The sequence below is a fragment of the Triticum dicoccoides genome, chromosome 5A (assembly GCF_002162155.2).
Source record: "Triticum dicoccoides isolate Atlit2015 ecotype Zavitan chromosome 5A, WEW_v2.0, whole genome shotgun sequence".
Taxonomy (NCBI): domain Eukaryota; kingdom Viridiplantae; phylum Streptophyta; class Magnoliopsida; order Poales; family Poaceae; genus Triticum; species Triticum dicoccoides.
The window spans coordinates 627229360-627253418 of NC_041388.1; the positions used below are offsets into that span (position 1 = coordinate 627229360).

At 45.3% G+C, this 24059-nt stretch overlaps 2 protein-coding genes across 2 annotated transcripts; one reads left to right on the top strand and one right to left on the bottom strand.

The window, feature by feature from the left end:
- Positions 1 to 9539: 9539 nt before the first annotated feature.
- LOC119300211 (E3 ubiquitin-protein ligase ATL6-like) lies at positions 9540 to 10556 on the bottom strand. Its single transcript, XM_037577238.1, has one exon. It carries the CDS (start codon positions 10554 to 10556, stop codon positions 9540 to 9542), a length of 1017 nt encoding a protein of 338 aa, XP_037433135.1.
- Positions 10557 to 17139: 6583 nt separating this feature from the next.
- LOC119298176 (pathogenesis-related protein 1-like) lies at positions 17140 to 17942 on the top strand. Its single transcript, XM_037575676.1, has one exon. The coding sequence runs from the start codon at positions 17245 to 17247 to the stop codon at positions 17743 to 17745; it is 501 nt and encodes a 166-aa protein (XP_037431573.1). The 5' UTR covers positions 17140 to 17244; the 3' UTR covers positions 17746 to 17942.
- The last annotated feature ends 6117 nt before the right edge of the window (positions 17943 to 24059 follow it).

The window sequence follows — 24059 nt, forward strand, 5'->3', positions numbered from 1 at the left end:
CACTTCACTTTTAAGAAAATTGATTTTCAAGCCAGACATAAGTTCAAACAAGTATATCTATATCATCCTCAATGCAGAGAACAGTATCATCTGCGTACTGCAAGACAGCAACTCCATTTGGAATGAGGTCTGCTGCCAGCCCTTTAAACAAATTATTTTTCTGGGCATTGAAAATCATTTTCGAAAGGCATTCAGCCGCTAGATTAAAGAGAAAGGGAGATATGGAATCTCCTTGCCTCACCCCCTTACTACTTTGCAAATAGGGGCCTACAGTGTTATTGATCTTGACACTAATAGTGCCATTTCGTAGAACTTGGCTAATCCAGCCGCACCACTTCTCATTGAAGCCTCTCATTCTATGACATTCTAAGAGGAAATCCCAATTCACTTTGTCATATGCCTTTTCAAAATCAAGTTTTAGGACTATCCCACATTTCTTTTTTATATGTGTGTGGTGTAACACTTCATGCAAAGTAAGTATTCCATCCATAATGTTACGTTTTTTGATAAAAGCGTTTTGGTGCCGGCTGATGAGCTTATCAGCAAACATCGCCACTCGATTATCCAACACTTTGGTAATGAGTTTGTAAGGGCACCGCAACAAACAGATAGGCCGATATTCTTGGATTTTTTGGCCCCATTGACTTTAGGAATTAGAGTAATCACCCCATAATTCAGTCTTTCAACGTCTAGGGAGCCTTCATGAAATGCAGCAAACAGATTCATAATGCCAGTACACGCACTTGTAATCATCGAGTATTGAATATGCTCATGGCTTCCATTACAACCAGAACGCCACAGGATCCCGCAACTCGTGGATCTCTGACGGCGCAGGCAGCTGGTAGCATCCAACCCGGCGTGGTGTGGCTGGTGTCTCAGCCCGCAGGTCTCCTTTCTTGTCATACAGGAGAGAGAACGCCGTCAATCGAAGCCTATAGCGAGGAGACGACGGTGGCATGGCCTCCTCCATCTCCGGCTCGTCATTACCAGAGCTGCCGGCGGCATCGTCTTCAACAACGGAGAAGTACTGCACAAGGCAGAAGCGTGCGACTCCCACGTAGACGAGGCTGGCTCCGACGTGTTGCTCGGCTGGGTCCTCGCAGAAGAGCTTCTCCTTGCTAAGCTTCCACGCCGGCGGGGACTCCATGTTGCTGCTGGGGTCGGTGGGCACGACGTCGCAGGAGCAGAGGTAGCCGAGCGTGTCCGGGGAGTCGCCGGAGAGCCCGACCCAGGCGTCGAGCCTGGGGTCAAAGTGCGCACGGCCAGCGAAGGGCAGCTTCCACTCGCCATGGCGCCTCCACGCAGCACCCCTAGACGCTGTGTCGAGGGAGAAAGTGGCGGCCTTGGAGCTGACGAAGACGGTCCGGCCGTCCGGGTGCGCGCAGTGGGCGGTCATGTCCTCCAGATCGAACGGAGGGTTCGGGAGCCTATCCTGGGACCCCCATCCCCACAGACACGGACGGAGCAGCTCCGAGGAGTCGTCGTCAAGGGCGGCGAGCTTCCCGCCGACGGGCAGATACATGGGCCAGGTGGGTCGCGAGCCGTTGCGAGGGACGAGGGCGATGCACCGCGTGCGGACGCCGAAGACGGGGACGATGCGCTCGCACTGGCTGGTATCCATGACCATGATCTTGTTGCCTTTAGCCGCGAAGAACCTGCTCGCCGGAGCCTCAAGGCGGACGACGGCCCTCGGAAGGCGCTGCGCCGTCGCGTGGCCGTCGTCATCGGCGGAGGACGGAGGGTCCGACGGTAGATCGGACTTGCGGATGCCGTATATCGCCTCCCCGTCGTTCGTGACGAGGTATAGGCGCCGGCGGCGGCGCTTCTGGCCGACGCGCCCGTCCGAGGGTCGCTTTGGCATCCTCCCCTGTTGTTCCAACTTCTGTAGTGTCGCTTCGACGATCTCGAAGACGGCGAGTCCGGCCGATGTCCGATGTCAATGCCAAGGCGGCGGAGATGGAGTAGCGATGCCGCACGTCGACGTGGCTCTATCTTTCCGCCACGGATATTTCTCCCCTGTTGCGCCACGGTCTCTTCTACCTCGGCGCTCCACAAACGGGCCGGCCCAATACTACAGTAGTAGTTGAAACAACAGTTTGTCTAATTCACATCTAGATGTTTTTAAGGATGTCACATCTAAACTCCCACAAATATATAATGCGACAATAAGAAACAAAAAAAAACTAAGAAAAAAAATAGACCACGAACAGAGTGGACATCAGCTTAGATATGACATAACTATGTTACATCTAGATGTGTCCTAGACAGACCCTTGAAACAAACCAATCAGACCGGTCTGATCGGTTTTATAATCTGTTGGGACCGGTATGATCAGTTTTAGAATCTTTTGTGTGGTTTTTCTTCTTTCGGTTCTATGCATTTTTATCGATTTCTATTTTTAAAATCTTTTTTATTTCAATACATGTCTACTTTTTCAACAGCTATTGTACATTTTTTACAGCTTAAACATATTTTACCCACATTGAGTTCTTTACATGATTAAAATTTCTTTTGAAATACATGTTTTGAACATTTTTTCAATACGTGTTAAATATATTTTCAAATTATACGAAAAATTATTTTTAAATTATGCAAATATGCCCGTGCGTTGCAACGGAAAAAAAGATACATCAAGGTAGCCCAGTAGCAAATATGCCCATGCGTTGCAACGGAAAAAAAAGATACATCGTACCACAATAAGCATGGTCTAAACCGCGTAGAGGGCGTCAAGGTAGCCCAGCCGGAGACACCGTGCCGGCATCTAGGGGAACACAACTCCTGAAAACCTGAGCGGATAGAGTTAGTCACAAGGCCGCATACAGAGAAGGCGAGAGGATTCTCCGTAAAATAAAATGACGGATTTACACCAGTGGAGAGCTTTGTGGAGGACAAACGGCGTCGGTCGGGAATGTCGCGACATCAAGGTTTACTCAGAGAGAGGCAAAGAGAGACAGCGGCGTAAGAAGAAATTTGAGATAGAAAGAGCATGCATGTTATGTATGTGAAATGCTTGTGTTTGTGCCATGCTCAAATAATGCAAAATAGCCATTTGCAGAATAATACGTGTGTTGCAAAGGATTAAAAAAAATAAAGATTAGTCATAGTTATTGCTCCGTGAGTTTTCTACCGCTTCGCCTGGTTGACAACGTGATGCAACTGGACATGGGTATGATAGCACAGTAATGCACACCAAGATGGTCGTCCTTGGCATCGTCGTTCTTGGATGTCCCGACATCTGGGCTCCTCGGCCACTCCATCTACCAGCCCATATCAAGGTGAGCCGACGCCGGAACGCCATTGGAACACCTCTACTTTGCTGGATCGCGTCACCTCCTTAGGTATATCGGCGTGCACTACACGACAATAGCCGTGTGTGCCATTTCCTAGCTACTCGGACGTGCACTACACGACAATATCATACTCATCATACTTGATGCCAGAAATATACAGTCTAGCCCTCTCTTTTTTGTACTTCTATAGCAATAAAAATACCGGAATTCCTTTTATGCACATCTTTAAGTTCATCATCTTCTGTCTTGCTTTGCTCAACCAATAGTACATTCACACAAAAAAAATGGGACACACTCCTAGAAGAATACCATGTTCAGATGCAGCTTCACCAAATTTTGAAAGAATATCACGTCACAGTTTTCAGGATGGACTAATGCAAGGGGTAGAGCAATGGGAGGGAGGGCTTCTGGATTTCCTCAACGCAATGGCTAAAGGACAACAACGTTTGCACCATATGTACTCACATTGAAAATTTTAGCTAGTCCCTTCCTACCTCCATGTCCACTTCATCAGAACAGCACCATATGTAAGAACCACCTCAAGCATCAACCATCTGAGCAAGTGTGCATGTACGTCTTGGCTTCATGCTCCTGTTCCCATCATCCGCTATCTCATCGACCCCATCGACCTCTACCTGGCTACCCACTGCCGCCAGCATCCTTCGCTGGTGCTTCGCGCGGCTCACCTCATCTTGCGCCTCCTGCAGCCTCTTGTGAAGGCCTCGCCAGGGCAGGCCTGTTGCGCAATGTCATCAGCCATGTTCTTCTAAGCCTTCTTGGCGTCTCGCTCGACGAGCTGAGAAAAGTGGATGAGCCGGATTGGGCCAGCCGCTACTCCTAGCCGGTGGTGTCCCTGCGGTTGGCAAATCCTACAGTCTCACCAAAAGTTCACGATGAATTGAATGGAGAAGATTGGACGTACGCCAACCCATCTGATTATCGCGTGTATCTGCATAGGAAGAAAAATATTGCACTCGGCTTCGCCAAGTTGAGGAGACGAAAGCAATCAAGAGACGAAAGCTTTCTCTGCGTCGCCGCGTCATCACCATGGCAGCTTGGCGTCTCTCCTCGACGTGGCGGCGACGGTGTTGGTCACGCTCCTTTTTCTTAAGCCACTCTTACACAACAGCCCCAACGTGATCCTCTCCGGCATCAACTTCACCGCCATGGCCAGGCTAATCGACGTCTGTGGCGCTGCCAACCTGTGGAAGGTAGACAAGATGATTTGTTGGCGTTCATTGCCGCATTATTCGGCGTGCTCCTCGTTTCCATCAAGATCTGTCTGCCGTGGCCGTTGGGGTCTCGCTATTCAAGATCCTGTCCACATGAGATGGGAGAGAACAAACAGGGAAAACAACTTGGAAATTATAGTATGTAGGGAAAGAAGACTCCTATGGCGATCGGCTTGGCTCTACGGTTTGAATTCTAGATCGTTTCGTGGGAGTTCCTTTTCATGCCCTAGTGGGTTTCCTGTTCGTGTGCCAGTTTTTTTTTTTGAGACAATGTTCCTGCGCCAGCTATTGGCAAAAGCTTAAAGAAGAAACAACATAGGCTAAGGCCCAGGTGCCAATAGGCCCAATCAGCGCCCCTAAAAAAATAGGCCCAATCAGCGTGCGACATAAGGCACGATCGATCGAACACGAGGGTGGCACGATCGAGCGAACGTCAGGGGTGGAGTGCGGGTTGATCGTTATAAATTTCAGGGACTTTTTGGTAAAGGCTCCGTGACGGTGAACCCGGAGACTCAATCCGTACTTTATTATTAGGGAGAGATTTCTATTTTTAAAATCTTTTTTATTTCAATACATGTCTACTTTTTCAACAGCTGTTGTACATTTTTTACAGCTTAAACATATTTTACCCACATTGAGTTCTTTACATGATTAAAATTTCTTTTGAAATACATGTTTTGAACATTTTTTCAATACGTGTTAAATATATTTTCAAATTATACGAAAAATTATTTTTAAATTATGCAATTCTTTTTTACATTGTACTCCCTCCGTTCCTAAATACTTGTCTTTCTAGGCATTTTAACAAGTGACTACATACGGAGCAAAATGAGTGAATCTATACTCTAAAATATGTCTACATGCATCCATATGTAGTAGTCATTTGAAATGTGTAGAAAGACAAATATTTAGGAACGGAGGGAGTATATAATAATTTTTTAAATGGCACGGATATTTTTATGAAAATCATGAACATTTTTAATGTAAGTAATTTTTTTTAATTGTATGATTTGTTTTTTGAATTATTCAAATATATTTTTATATTGTAATTGTTTTTAATAATGGCACGTTCATATTTTTTTGAAACGCCTGAACATTTTACAAAGGTCAGAAACATTTTATTTGAATTCTATCAACATTTTTTTAAAGGTCACAAACATAAGTTTGCTTTTAAAGGAGCAGATGACGCATGATCTGTCAAGTGGTTCGGTTTCCATTTTGGTGTAAGGTTGTCGCTTCGGCTCCGCACACCATGTGTACTGTTGATACGATAAGGTGGAGTGGGAGTTTAAGCGGGCGCCAAAACAATTGTAGTGTTGGTCATGGTAAGACGCAGTCAACGACACTGGTTTGAACATGAGCTATTTCAGTAAGCACACTTTGAGACCACAAACAGAGTGGACATCAGCTTAGTTATGTAACATCTAGATGTGTCCTAGACAGACCCTTCAAACAAACCAATCAGACCGGTTTGATCGGTTTTATAATCTGTTGGGACCGGTATGATCAGTTTTGGAATCTTTTGTGTGTTTTCTTCTTCTTTCGGTTCTATGTATTTTTTATCGTTTTTAGTTTTAAAATATTTTTTCTGTCAATACATGTCTACTTTTTCAACAGCTGTTGTACATTTTTTACAGCTTAAACATATTTTACCCACATTGAGTTTTTTACATGATTAAAATTTCTTTTGAAATACATGTTTTGAACATTTTTTCAATAAATGTTAAATATATTTTCAAATTATACGGAAAATTATTTTTAAATTATGGAATTTTTTTACATTGTATATAATACTTTTTTTAAATGGCACGGATATTTTTATGAAAAGCATGAACATTTTTTAATGTAAGTAATCATTTTTTAATGTAAGTATTTTTGTTGAATGGTATGATTTGTTTTTTGAATTATTCAAATATATTTTTACATTGTAATTTTTTTAATAATGGCACATTCATATTTTTTGAAATGCTGAACAATTTACAAAGGTCACAAACACTTTATTTGAATTCTATCAACATTTTTTTAAAGGTCACAAACATAAGTTTGCTTTTAAAGGAGCAGATGACGCATGATCTGTCAAGTGTTTCGGTTTCCATTTTGGTGTAAGGTTGTCGCTTCGGCTCCGCACACCATGTGTAGTGTTGATACGATAAGGTGGAGTGGGAGTTTAAGCCGGTGCCAAAACAATTTTAGTGTTGGTCATGTTAAGACGCAGTCAACGACACTTGTTTGAACATGAGCTGTTTCAGTTAGCACACTTTGCGGAGACTTATAGTAGATTGGATGTGAAGAAGAATAGAGGGTCCGAAGCAATACTCAAAAGAAAAACCAAACATAAGAGATAACAATGAGTGAATACAATAGAGGACAAACATCATATCAATCTAAAGCAGTTGAAACGAACGAGTAAAAGCCAATTTGAGGTGGAGTTACCAAAATATTGGTGCCAAAAAAAAACTGAAAACCACATGAAATATGACCTTTCGATGGCTGCACGGCGTATCTGATGGCAAGGACGAGCTCGACGGGGACACCGATGGTGATGGCAGAATCCAATGGCGGGAAAGTTCGGAAACAGTGGCAAGAGCTCAGGAGCTGTAGCGAGGTGCTCAAGGACGACGACATGAGCTAGGGGATGTCAGTGGGATGGGGCAACCGCGTTGCGAGCTCGGTGGGGAAGGGTTCGTGACAAACGGCGCTTAGGATGTCGCAGGGACGGGGTGTCCATTTAGCGAGCGCCACACGGTTGGGGAAGTCGGGTTGGAGGTCACCGATGGGCGGGATGAGACGACAAGGTTCACGATGGTCGGCGGGGTGGTGGTGACTGTAGCCGGTGGCCGGAATCGACCGGCACGTAGGACTGTGAAGTGGGGTGGCGGCTATGAAAGTTTACACTAGCGGCTGGGTTCACGGTGACAGCCATTTTTGTTTTTCGGCAACAATCAGTGTTGCTGCAAATATACATCACTTGTAGCAAAAAACATTTAGGGCATTTGCAAAAGCTTTTTGGGCACCAAATAGAGATAAGGCAGCTGGACTTGGGCCCAAAATGCCCCAAACAATAATTTTTTGGGCACGATCGTTGTTTTGCGTCATATGTTGCAGATGCTCTAACCGACAATCCTCCTCTGTTAGTCAAGGGCTCGTAGATGGTACGTATGCATCGTCCAACGATGAGGTTATCTGGTACACTTTTTTCCCTATGGACACTGCAACTATGTTGAGTATCCCTCCGTAGCATCCTGGATTTTTGGTTGTGGAATTTTGAAAGAAAAGGGAATTTTACAGGGCAATGATCTGTGCCGGCGCGTCGGCCCAAATTTGGGCCGGTCGGCCCACAACCACACAATTGCGTGCAGTACCATCATTGGATCTTCCTCCCGCAGGTACATCGTCTTCCTCCACCGCGTTCGCATCTCTCCACCCCCTCCCCCCCTCACCTGCATCTCCCCCACAGCCCCTACCTCTTGGCGACTGGTCCTCCGCTCCTCGCAGCCCGGTGGACGGTGCTCTCGTTGTCGCCAGTTGTAGTTCGATGTCGCTCGTCGCCGCTAGCATGCAGCTCCCGTGGCCACCTGTTGCAGCTTTGTTTTCCTTGGTTGTAGCAAAACCAAATGCCAGTTGTAGCATCCCGACCACCGTGCGCGGATACAGCTCTGCCGTCGCCGCTCGTCGTAGCTTCGCAGTTGAAGCTTTTAGCAAGGCCAGCTGAAGCTTTCTACACCACCGGGGTTGCAACTCTTAACTCTGCGATTGCAGCAAAAAAAACGGAGAGACGCCATGGCCATCGTCGAGGAAGATTTCTCAATCTCTTGTTGCAGCTTTTTCATTTGCGGGGTGAAGCTTTTTGTCAAACGGTTGTAACTTTACTTGTATTCCGTTGTCTGATTGAAGCTTTTTTATCTACTGGATGTAACTTTTTGTGTCCATGGTTGTAACACGGGAAAACTCTCCCCATGGTTGTAGCACGGGCACGGGTACCATGGTTGTAGCATGGGCACCTCGGTCGTCCTGGCGTTTGGCCTGTCGGCGGTCGCAGCAAAAAAGGAAGAGAGGAGGAGGAGGAAAAAAAAGAGAGGGAAGGAAAAAAAGGGAGGTGGGAAGATGAGCGGGGCTGCAACGTCAAGCTGCGCCACGCGCTGCAATTGGGAAGATCTGCGCGAGAGAGGGAGGGGTGGTAGAGATGCTACGTCAAGGGGCCGAGATCCGCGCGAGGTTGAAGGCAGCGTGTGGGTGGTCCCGTGTCCTACGTGTCGTTTGGTGTATGGCTGGGGCGAAGTGCGCGTGGACACGTCCGGCCTAAAGTTCGCCGGCGCGCCCAAACAGTTTTCGTTTTACATTGCGTTCTGCTTATCTCATGCTCGTCGGGACAAAAGTGCGATGTGAAAGCTGGCGTTTCGGGACGGTTGGTTCTTGTAACATAGCCGAGGAGAAGGGGTGGTCAAATTTGTGGCGGATGTTGCTCGAAAAAATTTGTGGCGGATTGAGGTCCCTGCTAAGCTGAAAGTTTTTCCCCACCTACGATCTCAACATCGCAGATGTGGGTCCCACTACAAACTGCTCACAGCTCTGTCAAAGGAGGAAGTGGTCGAGCACATGATCCAAAAAAGAAGAAAAAGAATGTAGGGGCATATTTTGCCTGGCCTGGCTGGCGCACGTCTCCTATATATACCATATGCAATCAGACCTCGGGAAGCTTCTAATCTTACGGCGATGGATCGCTTGGAATCAGTAATCTGATCCCTATATAATAGTGGTTCCCGGTAACAAAATACTCTGACGGTTCCCGGAGTATGTGACATTACATAAATCTTCACTCTGGCAGTTCAATACTGAATCCTGGAACAGTTACTACTACGGAGTAAATAGAATGCCATCACTCACGCTCTGTTTCTTGAAAATCTGAAGGAAAATTGACCCAATTCTCTGATCACAGATTCACAGGTTCACAACCAAACCAACACAACTACCAAATCATTTTCTACCTCAATGGGTCAATGCTCCGCTCTCATTTCCATCAATCGTTTCTCTTGTCTTCCCCTGCTCCCCGCGTAGAGTCATCGCGCCGCCAGCGAGACGACCCCCCGGACTTGTCCTCGACGTCGCCACTCCACCCATCCCCGGGCGCGAAAAGTGAGAAGAGCCTCGCCACGGCGCTCCGTACCGAATTCCCGCCGGCAGATGGGTCGTGGGCGCTCCCCTCCCTCACGCGCACGGACGCAACCGCGCTCGTCACGTGCCTCAGCCTGTGCGACATGAGGATCTCGAGGCGCACGTGCTCCGGCAGCCGCAGCGCGAAGCGCTCCATCCGGCCGGCGCGCTCGTGCCCCGTCGAGTTCGACCGCGGCAGCGCCTCACGCCCGGCCTCGCGCCGCGTCCTCGCGAGGATCCTGGCACTGTCCTCCTCCTCCTCGCTGCGGCTGGGGTCGTCTTCGATTAGCACCACCGTATGGTGATCGTGAACAGGCGGCGAGCCGGGTGGCGCTGGCGTTTCCAGCTCCTGATCTGGCCCTAGTGGCGGCGGCGGGTCGAGGACGCTGGCGCGGCAGAGCGGGCACGTGACGTGCTTCTGGAGCCAGAGGCCGATGCACTGCGGGTGAAAGGCGTGCGGGCACGTCGGGAGGAGGCGCAGGCTGTCGTCGTCATCGAACTCCAGGAGGCAAACCGCGCACTCCAGCGGGTCGATCCGGCCGTCGCTGATCCGGTGCTGCTTGACGTCGCGGTAGGACACTAGCGGCAGCGCCGCGATCTCGGCGGCGTCTAGGCCCTCCTTGTGGTGCGAGTGTGGCCACTCCGACGAAGAGTTCTCGGTGGCCGGGGGTTCGTCTGGCGGCCGGTACAGGCGGAGGCAGGCAAACGCGAGGAGGACGACGAAGACGGGGAAGAAAATGGCCATGAAGAAGGAGATGGCCATCACGTCCGAGAAATCCATAGAGTTGTCCGATCCCGGGCCTCCCGGCGTCTGCGCTGCTGCGCAGGAAGCGATCGCCGTGAAAACGACGGAGGCGAAGGCACGATTGCGGGAGGCGGCCATTGCGCTGCGCCCCGGCGGCTAGGGTTGGTTCTGGCGGAGCTGGGCGTGGGCGTGCTGGGTCTCCGGAGTCTAGGAGTTTGTAAACCCTACCAAAATTTCCTTTAAGATTCGTGCGCTTTGCATTTGCCCCGGCGTGACATTTTCTTTTTAATTCAAGGATACGTCAAGGGCGCCAAGAAGGAAGAGATACGCAATGCCGCAATGGACGAGGCTTGCCTGCTCAGTTCCTAGCTTCGATACGTACGTGCTTCGCGCCAGTCTTTGGCACCGGACGGTTATAGCAATTGGGTTATAGAGGTAATCTTCAAACAGCATTACATCACTTCTATACTACTTATAAAAGAGCAAACATAATCTTTTTTAAGTGCACCCCACAAAACGTACACGGATACATTACCACTGTATGATTAGTCCCACTAAACTTAATCTAACGGCTAGCCTTAACCTAATATGTTCTCTGTGTGCACTTAGCAATTTACATTGACTGACCGTACTCCACCGTGAAGGAAAATATGAAGTCCACGCCTGGTCAATTAGGAAACTATAATCACGGACACATCCTATTAAGAAACTAATCACAGACGCATCTAATATTAGAAAACTAATCACAAACGCATCCTATTATTAGGAAACTAATCACGGGTGCATCCTATTATTAGGAAAATAATCACGAGCGCATCCTATTAGGAAATTAATCACGAACACATCTAATTATTAGGAAACTAATCACGGACGCATCCTATTAGATAACTAATCACGAACACATCTAATTATTAGGAAACTAATTGCGAGCGCATCCTATCGTCTCCTATCAGGGAATTTATACTACTTATAAAAGAGCAAACATAATCTTTTTTAAGTGCACCCCACAAAACGTACACGGATACATTACCACCGCATGATTAGTCCCACTAAACTTAATCTAACGGCTAGCCTTAACCTAATATGTTCTCTGTGTGCACTTAGCAATTTACATTGACTGACCGTACTCCACCGTGAAGGAAAATATGAAGTCCACGCCTGGTCAATTAGGAAACTATAATCACGGACACATCCTATTAAGAAACTAATCACAGACGCATCTAATTATTAGGAAACTAATCACAAACGCATCCTATTATTAGGAAACTAATCACGGATGCATCCTATTATTAGGAAAATAATCACGAGCGCATCCTATTAGGAAATTAATCACGAACACATCTAATTATTAGGAAACTAATCACGGACGCATCCTATTAGATAACTAATCACGAATACATCTAATTATTAGGAAACTAATCGCGAGCGCATCCTATCGTCTCCTATCAGGGAATCGCGATCGCGAGTCGCCTGTCGTCACCAGCCCACCACCCACGCGAGCCACAACGGGAGACATGCGAAGAGGAGCTGCGGCTTCCTCCGAACACGCACACGTTCCGTCGCCGCCTTCTTCTTCTGCCTGGAGGGCAGGTCACTCTTCTACTGACTGCAACAACTTCGCATCATACAGAGAGACCAACCATGTTTCTCCGAATATCTTGAATCATGATCCTTATGACTTCATCTCTACTACTTATAAGAAGTACATTTTTTCATTTGACTATTTTCTTGACTTGGGAGGTAAGGTATGTTTTATCCACTAGAGTTGCTAAAATTGGAAGCATATCTGCAGTTTTTTCTTTCTAAACCGGCATTTGTTGGCCCTTTTTTGCCACTGTTATTCTTACAAATGGTAGCCTACGTATCATTATTACTACGAACTTAGAGGATATTTGTTATATTGTCAAAATTTTAGAATGTTGAGCCCTTAAAGAAATGTGTAGTACTCAAGTAACTGTTCCAAGTTGTCATATTAATGCTTTTGTCCAGTGATTAACAAGTATAATTACGCAATTTATCAATGTAATTTTTATTTGGTTGACATGTTCTATTTTCATAATAAAGTAAGTCACTTTTCTTGCTTCCAGACATTACAACACTTGTGATGTAATAGTAGAATCGGATGGTCCAACTAGCATTTTTTTGTCTTGTTTCACAGTTGATTCTATGGAGTCAAGACATCTCTACACTTCTCTATGTGACAATGACTTCCTCTTTTCAACAAACCATAAAGGTCTCTTCCTACTACTGTGTGGTTGATACTCAATTGTAACAATAATTCTTGACTGGAGTTTGTTGGCACTGAAACGGTTTCTTAGCTTGTCCTAAGTGACATTTTCATGTGTGATTATACTTGCATAAATGTGTGCATATGGAGAATCATGATGAATCTTCTAAATAATTTTGAGTTTTATACATTGGAAAAAGTGGGTGGTCTTTTAATACAAGAGACATGTTGATTAAGGAGAAACGATATTTCAAATTATTTGTATGAGTTGGGAATAAGAGATTGTGTACTTTATAGGGAAATTTCAAATTTATGAATAAATTGTCTTGTATTAAGTATAGTATAATGTGTTAATCCAAATAGACGCGTGTTGCACGTGCACACTTATTAGTCCAAATAGACGTGCGTTGCACGTGCATATTTACTAGTAATAAGAGATGGTTGAACTCGCTAGGAGACTAGGAGGCTCAGCAAAAAAAAAAAGAGGCTAAAGAGGCCCTGAGCCAAATTTTCTAATTCATGAGCAACAAAATTAGTCTCTCTCTCTAGGACAACTAGTAATAATGGACGTGCAATGCACGTTTATATTAGGTAGGATATTAGTTGCATGTAATATTAGATAAGATATATTTGTTGTATGTTGGTATTTGGTAAGATATCAATTACTTTTTCGCGGGAATGGTAGAATATTAATTACATGACAGATTTTAAGGGATAGCGTTGAGTCAAAATGTGTTTATAACCAATAGTAGTGCTGGGTAATTAGAGCGTTAAACATGTTTGCTGCTCAACATTGGAGCGATTTGAACCGCTAGGTAACATAATTTTGACGGTTGAGATGATTTGGATATGCCTATTTGGGTCTTTTTATATTGGTATAGATATAAATGCACAAATGAGATACAACTGTATAAAAATACACAGACATTATTGTACAAATGAGGTACACTCTAAAATATGCCATCGTGAGAAGCGGTCCTTTTGTCTTGGGCCTTGCTGAGCAAAACGTTGATTTCAGAGGGATGTATATGAAGGAAAATAAAGGAACAGACGCTGGGCCATGAAAACAATGTATGTGACATCTAAAAAATTATTATACAATTTATTTATTATTTCAATTCGAAATAATTATATTTTACCATTCAAAAATATATGTTACATTTTAAAAAATGTTCATGCATTTCAAAAATATGTTCATGACATTTAAAACATGTTTATACAATCTACAATAATGTCCGTGTAGTTTTAAAAAATGTTTCATATCATTCAAAACTGTTTCAATGTGTATTTAAAAAACTTATAACACATATTCAAAAAATGTGTTTGAAAAATGTTAATCATGTATTTTAAAAATGTTAAACATGTATAAAAAATGTTTTAGATGTATATACCGAAAGTATACAATGTGTATGAAAAAATAGACATCAAAACATATATTTGAAAAATGTTAATCAATATTGAAAAAATGTTAAACATGTAGAAGAAAATGTTCTTGCTGTATACAAAAAATGTACAATATTTACGAAAATGTAGACATGTGTAGAGAGAAGTAAATAAAATAAGGAAAATAGGAAAAAATGTCGCATAGTTTTCAAAAATGTATATTGCCATTAAAATTGTTCAAACGTGTATATGATTTTTTTACCATGTATTCAAAAAAAGTTTAAAACATGCATTAAAAATATACATCATGTATTTAAAAAATTGTTAATGTGTATACAAAATGTTCAAAACATGCATTTAATAATACCTTCCATTTCTAAATATAAGCCCTTTTAGAAATTTCAAAATGGACTACATAAGTATGTATATAGACATATTTTAGAGTGTAGATTCACTCATTTTGCTCCATATGTAGTCCATATTGGAATCTCTAAAAGGTCTTATATTTAGGAACGGAGGGAGTGCATCATGTATTTGAAAAATTGTCAACGTGTATCAAGAAAATGTTGTACGTGTACACTTAATTGTGCATTGTATAGAAGCAAACATGTGTAGAGAAAAAGAAAAAGAACAAGAAAAAGAGAAGGAAAGAAAAAAAACCATGAAGAAACATTCTAGTGGTAACCATGAAGAAACGAAGAAAAACAGGAAACAAAAAAACCATGGAAAACCAATGAAGAAACGAAGAAATACAAAGGAAAAAAGTAAGATGAAAAATAACCCGAAGAAAGCTGCACAAAACAATGGAAACACAAAAAGTCATGGTACAGTGTTGGGTCGGTCCACGTCCTAGGGCTATATCTCACTTATAGCCCCTGTTCAAGAATTCGCCCGATTAACCAGTTAACTTGCCGATTAATCCCTACTCGTAGGGTCACCGATTAGTTGATAAACTGATAAATCATTAGATTAACTGATTAAATGACCGATTAACTTGCCAGTTATCCTATTAGTCCCCTACCCGCCAGCCAACAGAGCAGCTACCAGTCAACGATTTCCTCAACAATGCTTATAGCTCTGGCGACAACGTGGCCTCGGGACTCTTCTTCATGACTCATTTGGGGCTTCATTACCCCTAAAAAAATTAGGGATTCATTGTTGCTTCATGTAGGTACAAGCATTCAAAGGTTGGATGTTCCATCGATAGAGGCTGAAGATTTATTGAGGGTCTACAGCTAATAGCAGAATTGGGTATTCACTGCCCTTGTGATGGTGAATGACTTGATGAAAATTGTTCAAGCCTGGAAGAACCCGTTGGAGTACTGCCCTTCGGGGGCGATTGTCACTGATAATTGTCAAAGTTTAATGACAAGCTTCAGCTGGGCGACAATTATACACCGCCGGTGAAAAGCAAATGTAGCTTCACATGAACTTGCTCATTTTGGTTTTATTAAGATGGCATGTGAGGTCTGGAGAGACCATCGCTTGATTTCTTGGCTCCAATTGTTCTAAAGGATATGACAATGATTTAATAAAGTCTCTAAACTATAAAGGAAAAGAAATCCTCCCTTCAGGGCTTCTTTGATTCGTAGTTTTGTAAAAAGCAGAAATAGGGAAATCATAGAATTGAAATGTCATGCTCATTTGAATTCTACCGAATTTTAGTTTGTTTGATTTCATCACAGGAAAAACAAAGGATTTTTCTAAAAGGTTGGAGTGGTTGTTAGATTTCTTATGGAATGTAGTACAAATGATTCCTTTGGAAAAATACGAATCAAACGACCAATGTAGAAAAAATTCCTAAGAATTTTAATTCTCCACAAATCCTATAAAATTCCTATGAATCAAAGTCTTCCTAGGTCCCTCTTTCTAATATTAGGTAAAGATTCGTTTAGCCACTCACAATTTTAGGTCTTCTTTTCTATGGACTTGCTAAATCTCAGCTGACTCAAACTCTATATGAGATCATACAAAGACATCAACGCTATTTTTTAGTTTATTTTTATATGTTATTTGTACGTAAATATGATAACATCATTCGACTCGATTAAGACTTGGCTAAATCTCAGTCAACTGAAATCTAGCTAGTACCGATCATACTATGGACCAACCAAACCCAAGTACTTACGTCACAACTGAGAAGGCCTGACCTGATCTCGTACAATGAAGGCGACATGTACATATGTACCATAAAATCGAATGGCGAAGATGCATGTGAACTGAGCGTAGCTTGGTTAGTTAGGTTTCTTGTCATATAACTATCCCCAGGGTTTAAGTTTTAGATTTAACACCGGTGCTTGTATTTTTCTAAATATATTTTAGCCTTTCTGACAATGTTCGTTCAATGGGAGGAGACATTTTTGTCGACTACGAACAGGCGAATTCGTCAATCTCAAAATGTTATGCCGGCTCAATATCTCAATGATGCTAATAAGGAAGTATGCATATGTGCTCATAAGGTTAAGTGTATGCGCATGCGTGTGAACACCTACAATTGTTATGAAAAAAAATGATGAAGATACGTCGTACTACACCATCTGCGCGCAGAGGTAATCTCAGAAGAAATAATACATTACACTTTTTTCCACCGGACAACGAGCAAGACAAGTCGAAGATTACTACACATCGGCACACAGAGGTAATCTTGGAAAGATGACATGACTAATTGACGCAACGATCCGGACAACGCACCTTTTTCCACAGTTTGCACTTGCGTTTCCAGAGCACCTACTCCAACACGTACTTTGGATGGCAATATTACTCCGGTAATCACGGGCAAACAAGTGATCTAGAACGTCAGGACTCGATTGAGAACCACAAGAATTGAAAAGCCTTCATTATACTATTCCACAATATCGTACTAATTCCTTTTCAATTTTCATTCTAGTCGTATTAGAGTTTACCCTCAGCGCAGGTGCATGGAATTCCTGCTGTCTCATGAAAAATATTACGTACTTGGGTTGAATTTCTCGAATTTGACCAGTCAAGATTTTTTTTTTAAACTTCCCTTTAAGAAACACGGTGCAAGGAAGATAACCTTCCTCAACTTTCCAAGCTTCCCTACTTACCATGGAACTTATGCAGTATAAATACACTACTCATGGTCGCAGCACCCTATCTCATCATCACAGATACATTCACAGATAGTGCATATTTCCTTTCCCTCAAAAAGGAAAAAAGATTGTACATATTCCCTCACTTTTGTAAGCCTTAGCGATGGAGTACTCGCCGAAGCTGGCAGTAGTACTGCTCTTAGCTCTCGCGTCCGCCATGGCGGTCGCGGCCCAGAACTCGCCGCAGGACTTTGTGGACCCCCACAACGCGGCGCGCGCCGACGTCGGCGTCGGGCCGGTGACCTGGGACGACAACGTGGCGGCGTACGCGCAGAACTACGCGGAGCAGCGCCGCGGCGACTGCCAGCTGATACATACTCCCGATGGCCGGCCGTACGGGGAGAACCTCTTCGTAGGCAGCGGGACCCAGTGGACGGCGGCGGACGCCGTGAACTCGTGGGTGTCGGAGAAGCAGTACTACGACCACGGCAGCAACAGCTGCTCGGCCCCGGAGGGCGACTCGTGCGGGCACTACACGCAGGTGGTGTGGCGTGACTCGACGGCCATCGGCTGCGCCCGCGTCGTCTGCGACAGCAGCGACGACGTGTTTATCATCTGCAGCTACAACCCGCCGGGCAACTACGTGGGGCAGAGCCCATACTAGGGTATGCATGCATGCGTGCATGTACGTAGCAGCGCGTATATTGCATAAAGAATAAAGTTGAGATCACAGTCGTGATAAGATGTGTGACTATAGCAGGAGAGATTCAAGGTATGTGTTGCGATTCATGGAAGTTGTATTATAGGTGCCTGCTATGCAGTGCTTATGAATGAAAATAAAGTTTTATTACCAGGGGTGAAGCTAGAGAGAAAAATAACTTAGGTGTATAACTTTAACATAAACATAATGATTAATGTATTTCTTAACTAAACGTCACTAGTTGGATGGGATCTGATTGGATGCGTTCTCTCAACTTCGGAGCGATACGGGACGCCTTGAGCCAAAATGCCATATAGCATCCCTTAGGTGGATCGCCTAAGCGCAACGGGCATGTATTTGTGCGGAGGCCACCACGGCCATCCCCCCTGGGTGCTCGAAGAGGAACTTGTGGACGACAGGAACCGCCGGTGCTGGCATGGCCGCCTCCATGCTAACCCTAGGCGGAGCCTGAGTCTGCAGGGGGACGGGAGAGGGAAAAACCGCCCGAACCCCTGAAGGATTAGGGGGCGGCGCAACCCTAGGAGAGGACAGGGGGGAGGCGGCGGGGCCCTCACCACTTGGGGCTGGTACTAAACTAAGCGCACTCATCTCTAGCCGAGTACGGTGGACGGGGCGGAGGAAGGTGGAAGAAAGAGGGGCGGAGTTGCGAGGAGAAGGACGATGCCGGAACATGGCGACAACATAAACAATGGGAGGGGGGATGGCGATGGTTATGGAGGTAGTGGAGCCCGTATCCGCCCCGGGAAGCGCCTTTTATCGCCTAAAGGAGAAGGGAGATCACGGGTAAGAGCAGCAAAAACCCCGAGGCCTCCATTTAATGAGACCTCCTTGGGCCTCGGGGTAGTCAACCTTGGAATAAGAATCAAAACTATAGTCATTAGTAGCTACCGAATGGTCACATCAAAACCTCCCCCCCAAGCACAGAGTCGTATTTCTTAGGCTGCTGTCAATGCATGGGTGCTTAGATGAGGTGCTAAGCACATTAAATAGCTTAGCAACTATACTCCCCAATGCATAGGTGCTTAGCTTTGGTAGCTAAGCTTGCTTCATTTAATGTTTTAGCAACTAAAGCTCTTCATGTATTGGTGGGCTTCCTTCATTTAAATGTTTTGCCTAGGTTCACGTGCTTAGCATTGTTTCTTTCTGGGGTCACCACACACATCTCTCTCCTTTTAAATAACTTACCATATCAGAATTTTTGCCTACGTGAAAGGCTTAGCACCTGTACACGGTGGAGCATTGGGAGAGGCCTTATGTCCATGCAGAAGCTACTTCCTTTTCCCACTAGTAGCAAGGCATTTTGGAACTACAAGGCCAGCGCAGTTATTCGGCTCTAGGCCCCACCCGCATAATGATAAGAGCGCACGCTCGCCTCTTTGACCATCACCAGACTGTTGCAGGCGGGCCCGGAGGCTATTGACGAAACAATGGATACCAGCGTATACACAAAAGTTAGGTATCCAAGTTTCCTCGGAAATATCTAACGCTGGGAAAAGAATAACCATGAAAAAAATATACCTTGGTACATTTACTTTGTGCAGGAACTGCAAATTGTGGGTCACACGTGGTAAAATAAGTCACAGAAGACCCCCGAAGAGGCCCATGATGCCAGCCATGACGCACACGGGGGCTGAGCCCCCGAGCAGACGGGACACGCATCAACCAGGAAGGGTGGCCTTGTAGAGCACTCCACCGACCAGACATTTAATGACCGGTTAGCCTACCGTGTGTAGCCCGTCGCAGGGCTACAGGTAGGCCATCATCATGACAACACGGAGAGAGGGATGACAAAAACGGACGCTGGCGCGGCGTAAAGTGGAGGAAATATGCCCTAGAGGCAATAATAAAGTTGTTATTTATATTTCCTTATATCATGATAAATGTTTATTATTCAGAATTATATTAACCGGAAACTTAGTACATGTGTGAATACATAGACAAACAGAGTGTCACTAGTTTGCCTCTACTTGACTAGCTCGTTGAATCAATGATGGTTATGTTTCCTGACCATAGACATGAGTTGTCATTTGATTAACGGAATCACATCATTAGAGAATGATGTGATTGACTTGACCCATCCGTTAGCTTAACATGATGATCGTTTAGTTTGTTTCTATTGCTTTCTCCATAACTATACATGTTCCTATGACTATGAGATCATGCAACTCACGAATACCGGAGGAACACTTTGTGTGCTACCAAACGTCACAACATAACTGGGTGATTATAAAGGTGCTCTACAGGTGTCTCTGATGGTGTTTGTTGAGTTGGCATGGATCAAGATTAGGATTTGTCACTCCGATTGTTGGAGAGGTATCTCTGGGCCCTCATAGTAATGTACATCACAATAAGCCTTGCAAGCAATGTAGCTAATGAGTTAGTTATGGGATGTATCATTACAGAACGAGTAAAGAGACTTGCCGGTAACGAGATTGAACTAGGTATTGAGATACCAATGATCGAATCTCGGGCAAGTAACATACCGATGACAAAAGGGAACAACGTATACCGTTACGCGGTTTGACCGATAAAGATCTTCGTAGAATATGTAGGAACCAATATGAGCATCTAGGTTCCGCTATTGGTTATTGACCGGAGACATGTCTCAGTCATATCTACATAGTTCTCGGACCCGTAGGGTCCGCATGCTTAACGTTCGGTGACGATCGGTATTACGAGTTTATGTGTTTTGATGTACCGAAGGTAGTTCGGAGTCCCGGATTTGATCACGGACATGACGAGGAGTCTTGAAATGGTTGAGATGTAAATATCGATATATTGGAAGCCTATGTTTGGACATCGGAATGGTTCCGGGTGAAATCAAGAGTATACCGGAGCACCGGGAGGTTACCTGAACCCCCCGGGAGGTATATCAGCCTTATTGGGCCTTAGTGGGAGAGAGGGGGCCGGCCCCCCTTTCCTTCCTTCTTCCTCCTCCTTCCTTCTCTCCTAGAACCAACATAGGGAAGGGGGGGGGGAATCCTACTCCCGGTGGGAGTAGGACTCCCTTGGGGCGCGCCTAGAGAGGCCCCCCTCCTCCACTCCTTTATATACGAGGGAGGGGGGCACCCCATAGAGACACAAGTTGATCATTGATCTTTTAGCCGTGTGAGGTGCCACCCTCCACCATAATCCACCTCGGTAATATTGTAGCGGTGCTTAGGCGAAGCCCTGTTTCGGTAGCAACATCATCACTGTCATCACGCTGTCGTGCTGACGAAGCTCTCCCTCGAAGCTCTACTGGATCGTGAGTTCGCGGGACGTCACCGAGCCGAACGTGTGCATATCGCGGAGGTGCCGTACCTTCGGTGCTATATCGGTCGATCGTGAAGACGTACGACTACATCAACCGCGCTGTCATAACTCTTCCGCTTACGGTCTACAAGGGTACGTAGACGATACTCTCCCCTCTCGTTGCTATGCATCACCATGATCTTGCGTGTGCGTAGGAATTTTTTTTTGAAATTACTGTGTTCCCCAACAGTGGCATTAGAGCGAAGTCTATGCGTAGATGCTATATGCACGAGTAGAACACAAAGGAGTTGTGGGCGTGGGTATATACATATTGCTTGCCGTCACTAGTCGATTCTTGATTCAGCGGCATTTTTGGATGAAGCGGCCCAGACGAACATTACGCGTACGCTTACGCGAGACTGGTTCTACCGACGTGCTTCACACATAGGTGGCTAGTGGGTGTCTGTTTCTCCAACTTTAGTTGAATCGGATTCAATGAACATGATTCTTTCTGAAGATCAAAAAGCAATCACTATACCGCGTTGTGGTTTTTGATGCGTAGGTAAGAACGGTTCTTGCTCAGCCTGTAGCAGCCACGTAAAACTTGCAATAACAAAGTAGAGGACGTCCAACTTGTTTTCGCAGGGCATGTTGTGATGTGATATGGTCAATGCATGATGCTAAATTTTATTTTATGAGATGATCATGTTTTGTAACACAGTTATCGGCAACTGGCAGGAGCCATATGGTTGTCGCTTTATTGTATGAAATGCAATCGCCATGTAATTGCTTTACTTTATCACTAAGCGGTAGCGATAGTCGTAGAAGCAATAGTTGGCGAGACGACAATGATGCTTCGATGGAGATCAATGTGTCAAGCCGGTGACGATGGTGATCATGACGGTGCTTTGAAGATGGAGATCAAAGGCACAAGATGATGATGGCCATATCATATCACTTATATTGATTGCATGTGATGTTTATCCTTTATGCATCTTATTTTGCTTAGCTCGGCGGTAGCATTATAAGATGATCTCTCACTAAATTTCAAGGTATAAGTGTTCTCCCTGAGTATGCACCGTTGCTACAGTTCGTCGTGCCGAGACACCACGTGATGATTGATAAGCTCTACGTTCACATACAACGGGTGCAAGCCAGTTTTGCACACGCACAATACTCGGGTTAAACTTGATGAGCCTAGCATATGCAGATATGGCCTCGGAACACTGAGACCGAAAGGTCGAGCGTGAATCATATAGTAGATATGATCAACATAGTGATGTTCACCATTTAAAACTACTCCATCTCATGTGATGATCGGACATGGTTTAGTTGATATGGATCACGTGATCACTTAGATGATTAGAGAGATGTCTATTTAAGTGGGAGTTCTTAAATAATTTTATTAATTGAACTCTAATTTATCATGAACTTAGTATTTGATAGTATTTTGCATGTCTATGTTGTTGTAGATAGATGGCCCGTGCTGTTGTTCCGTTGAATTTTAATGCGTTCTGATACGTCTCCAACATATCTACTTCTCCAAACACTTTTGCCCTTGTTTTGGACTCTAACTTGCATGATTTGAATGGAACTAACCCAGACTGACGCTGTTTTCAGCAGAATTACCATGGTGTTATTTATGTGCAGGAGCAAACGTTCTCAGAATGACCTGAAACTTCACGGAGACACTTTTCAGAAAATAAGAAAAATACCTGCCAAAGATGAAGGCCAGGGGGCCCATCGTCTCTTCACGAGGGTGGGGGGCGCGCCCCCCTACCTCGCGGTCCCCCTGTTGCCTCTCCGACTCCAACTCCACCTCCATATATTGAGTTTCGGGGAGAAAAAAATCAGAGAGAAGAAATCATCGCGTTTTACGATACGAAGCCGCCGCCAAGCCCTAAAACCTCCCGGGAGGGATGATCTGGAGTCCGTTCGGGGCTCCGGAGAGGGGAATCCGTCGCCATCGTCATCACCAACCATCCTCCATCACCAATTTCATGATGCTCACCGCCGTGCGTGAGTAATTCCATCGTAGGCTTGCTGGACGGTGATGGGTTGGATGGGATCTATCATGTAATTGTTGGGGAACATAGTAATTTCAAAATTTTCCTACGCACACGCAAGATCATGGTGATGCATAGCAACGAGAGGGGAGAGTGTGATCTACGTACCCTTGTAGACCGACAACGGAAGCGTTAGCACAACGCGGTTGATGTAGTCGTACGTCTTCACGGCCCGACCGATCAAGCACCGAAACTATGGCACCTTCGAGTTTTAGCACACGTTCAGCTCGATGATGATCCCCGGACTCCGATCCAGCAAAGTGTCGGGGTAGAGTTCCGTTAGCACGACGGTGTGGTGACGATCTTGATGTACTACCGTCGCAGGGCTTTGCCTAAGCACCGCTACAATATTATCGAGGATTATGGTGGAAGGGGGCACCGCACACGGCTAAGAATATGATCACGTGGATCAACTTGTGTGTCTAGGGGTGCCCCCTGCCCCCGTATATAAAGGAGCAAGGGGAGGAGGCCGGCCTGCCCCTATTGGCGCGCCAGGAGGAGTCCTCCTCCTAGTAGGAGTAGGACTCCTACTAGGAGGGGGAAGGAAGTGGGGAGGGAGAAGGAAAGGGGGGCGCCGCCCCCCTCTCCTAGTCCAATTCGGACCAGGGGGGAGGAGGCGCGCGGCCCACCCTGGCTGCCCCTCTCTCTCTCCACTAAGGCCCATATGGCCCATTACTTCTCCCGGTAGGGTTCCGGTAACCCTCCGGCTCTCCGGTTTTCTCCAAAATCACCCGGAACACTTCCGGTGTCCGAATATAGCCGTCTAATATATCAATCTTTATGTCTCGACCATTTCGAGACTCCTCGTTATGTCCGTGATCACATCCGGGACTCCGAACTAACTTCGGTACATCAAAACTCATAAACTCATAATATAACTGTCATCGAAACCTTAAGCGTGCGGACCCTACGGGTTCGAGAACAATGTAGACATGACCGAGACACGTCTCCGGTCAA

Bases quoted from the DNA above. Each gene is read 5' to 3' on its own strand.
- LOC119298176 (XM_037575676.1), top strand. From the start codon at position 17,245: ATGGAGTACTCGCCGAAGCTGGCAGTAGTACTGCTCTTAGCTCTCGCG.
- LOC119300211 (XM_037577238.1), bottom strand. From the start codon at position 10,556: ATGGCCGCCTCCCGCAATCGTGCCTTCGCCTCCGTCGTTTTCACGGCG.